The 2,185-nt window shown below is 39.8% G+C and overlaps 1 protein-coding gene across 1 annotated transcript; it reads left to right on the top strand.

Annotated features, from left to right (window-relative positions):
* Positions 1 to 6: 6 nt before the first annotated feature.
* LOC116379145 (murinoglobulin-2-like) lies at positions 7 to 1,935 on the top strand (the record flags this gene model as incomplete). Its single annotated transcript, XM_031841075.1, has 3 exons — positions 7 to 17; positions 1,515 to 1,677; positions 1,754 to 1,935. Coding segments are annotated over exons 2-3 (303 nt in total), but the record flags the coding sequence as incomplete, so codon positions are not given.
* Between the last annotated feature and the right edge of the window lie 250 nt (positions 1,936 to 2,185).

Below are 2,185 nucleotides of genomic sequence, written 5' to 3'. Positions count from 1 at the left end.
TGAATACGGCCGTAGAAGTGAGTAGAAGCAACTAATGCACCACGAATAATGTCATAACTTTAGATAAGAATTTTCCTTTGTAATGATTTTTACACAAACCAAGAACTTTACACAGACAAGGGAGAAAGAAACAGAAAGTTATGTTGGGAGTTGAACCTCTCGGAACTGTGGAAGACCGCACGTCTCTCGCTGCTGCGTGCCAAAAAGTCGGCTGGATCCGGTTTATAATCAAAAAAGTATTTAATAATTACAGAGGCTAAACAGTTACAATCTGAATTACAATATCGATAGAAATATGATCCCCGGAAAAGAGTCCACACACGCTCCAACCAGGAAGCGTGATACCTGCAGGATGAAATGTGATGAACTGAACAACTTCTTCCTTTGAATCTCCTTTCAAAGTCCGTAAAGCATCCACAAAATGTCTGTCTCAGTTACAATTGGCTTAAATCCAGCTGACTCCTCCTGGCTTCAGCCAGCTGACCGCCCTCGCGTGACCTATTGGCTTTTGGTAGGTCGCTCCTTCTGCGCGTCACTCTGCTTCCGTTAGGCCCAGCTTCTACTTCCTCCTCTGGTCCTGGTGGTCTCTGAAATGCCTGTCTCAAAATCCCTGTCTGTCCCTTGGCTATTCTTCAGTTTAATACATTCAATGATTGTCTTTTATGGCTCAACACTTCTACGGCAAACCTACTGTCAACATATGATACATTTGATAAGTATTCTTGTGATGTTCCAAATACTTTATACATTTTTTAGTTTAAAGTATAAAGTGGCATACCACATACTTGCTAACATTTTACTATCCACCTCTAGTGCTGCTATAAATCCTACTAAAATACACTTCTAAACCTAAATTCCTCACATAGTTAGTTAACGTTACGTAGTGTTTTAGAGTTGATGGGTTAAGTTGAACTGCTCTGACTGACTGACTCATGTCATAAACTAAATTTTAAAAAAAAGTATTAACCAAAATAAACACACCTTTTCAAAAAGTACAAATCAGTGAGGAAATGAACAAGTTCATCAAACTAAGATCAAACCCAACAAAATACCCAAAACTCACACGTCTTCCACAGTATGGTTCAATACCAAAAACGACCTCTAGGTGTTGCTGTACTATTTATATTAAAGTAAATAAAAAGAATAATTATAAAAGCTCGCGAGAAACGGCTGTAATGAGTTATTATAGTTTTTGATATACTTTTGATATACTCTTTTGTAAATAAATGTCAATCTTAGTTCATTTTTGTATTAATATTATAACATTATATATTATTTCAAACATTCAGTCTGTCTGAGATTGTTGTTTCTTGTAAAAATCTCCCAAGTAAAATAAAAACAAAAATAAGTTATTTGTCAGTTTTATTCTATCAACAGCAGGTCAATCAGATTCTTTTTTCTCTTTTTCTTCCATTTACTGAAGTTCTTTGTCTAAAGTTTTGCTGAATAAATGAATTCGTTCGAATGAACTTGTGTGTAGAACAATAAAACAAGTTATTTATGATCTGTTCCAGGACCCTAGAGTACAGAAGAGCCTGTTGTGCCTCAAAGAGTCCATGCGTGACCTCAGTAACACCTACACCACGGCTCTGATGGCATATGTCTTCACCCTGGCAGGAGACATGGAGACCAGAGGTCACCTTCTGGGGCACCTGGACTCGGTCTCAATACAACAAGGTGAGTAGGGATCCTCCTGAAGGAAATCTCTCTCCGTTCATCACTGTGAATGGAGCTTCACCTTGTCTGTTTTTAGGAGGTTTCCTCCACTGGTCTCAGACTTCAACGTCGGCCTCTCTCTCCGTGGAGATCAGCGCCTACGTGCTGCTGGCTAAACTCAGCGCCTCTCCGACGGTTGAAGACCTCGGCTACGCCACACGCATCATCAGGTGGCTGACGACCAAGCAGAACTACTACGGAGGCTTCTCCTCCACGCAGGTAGGAAAAACAAAACAGGAAGCATAAAGTGCTGGACTGCGAGTTAAAACGAACAAAGTATTCTCTTCTGGGACAAACAAACTCTGGCTTAGCTGTGACCTGTAGAGAGGTGAAGTCCTGCCCCTTCAGGTGCACCACCATGGGACCTTATTTCAGAACAAATATAATAATAATAACTTTATTTATATAGCACCTTTAAAACAGAGTTTACTAAGTGCTTTGACAGACAACGCAGCAAAAGAGAGGCAAT

This window comes from Anarrhichthys ocellatus, unplaced genomic scaffold (assembly GCF_004355925.1).
Source record: "Anarrhichthys ocellatus isolate YVR2014 unplaced genomic scaffold, GSC_Weel_1.0 scaffold3795, whole genome shotgun sequence".
NCBI classification, from domain to species: Eukaryota; Metazoa; Chordata; class Actinopteri; order Perciformes; family Anarhichadidae; genus Anarrhichthys; species Anarrhichthys ocellatus.
This window is presented reverse-complemented; position numbering and strand designations above follow the sequence as displayed.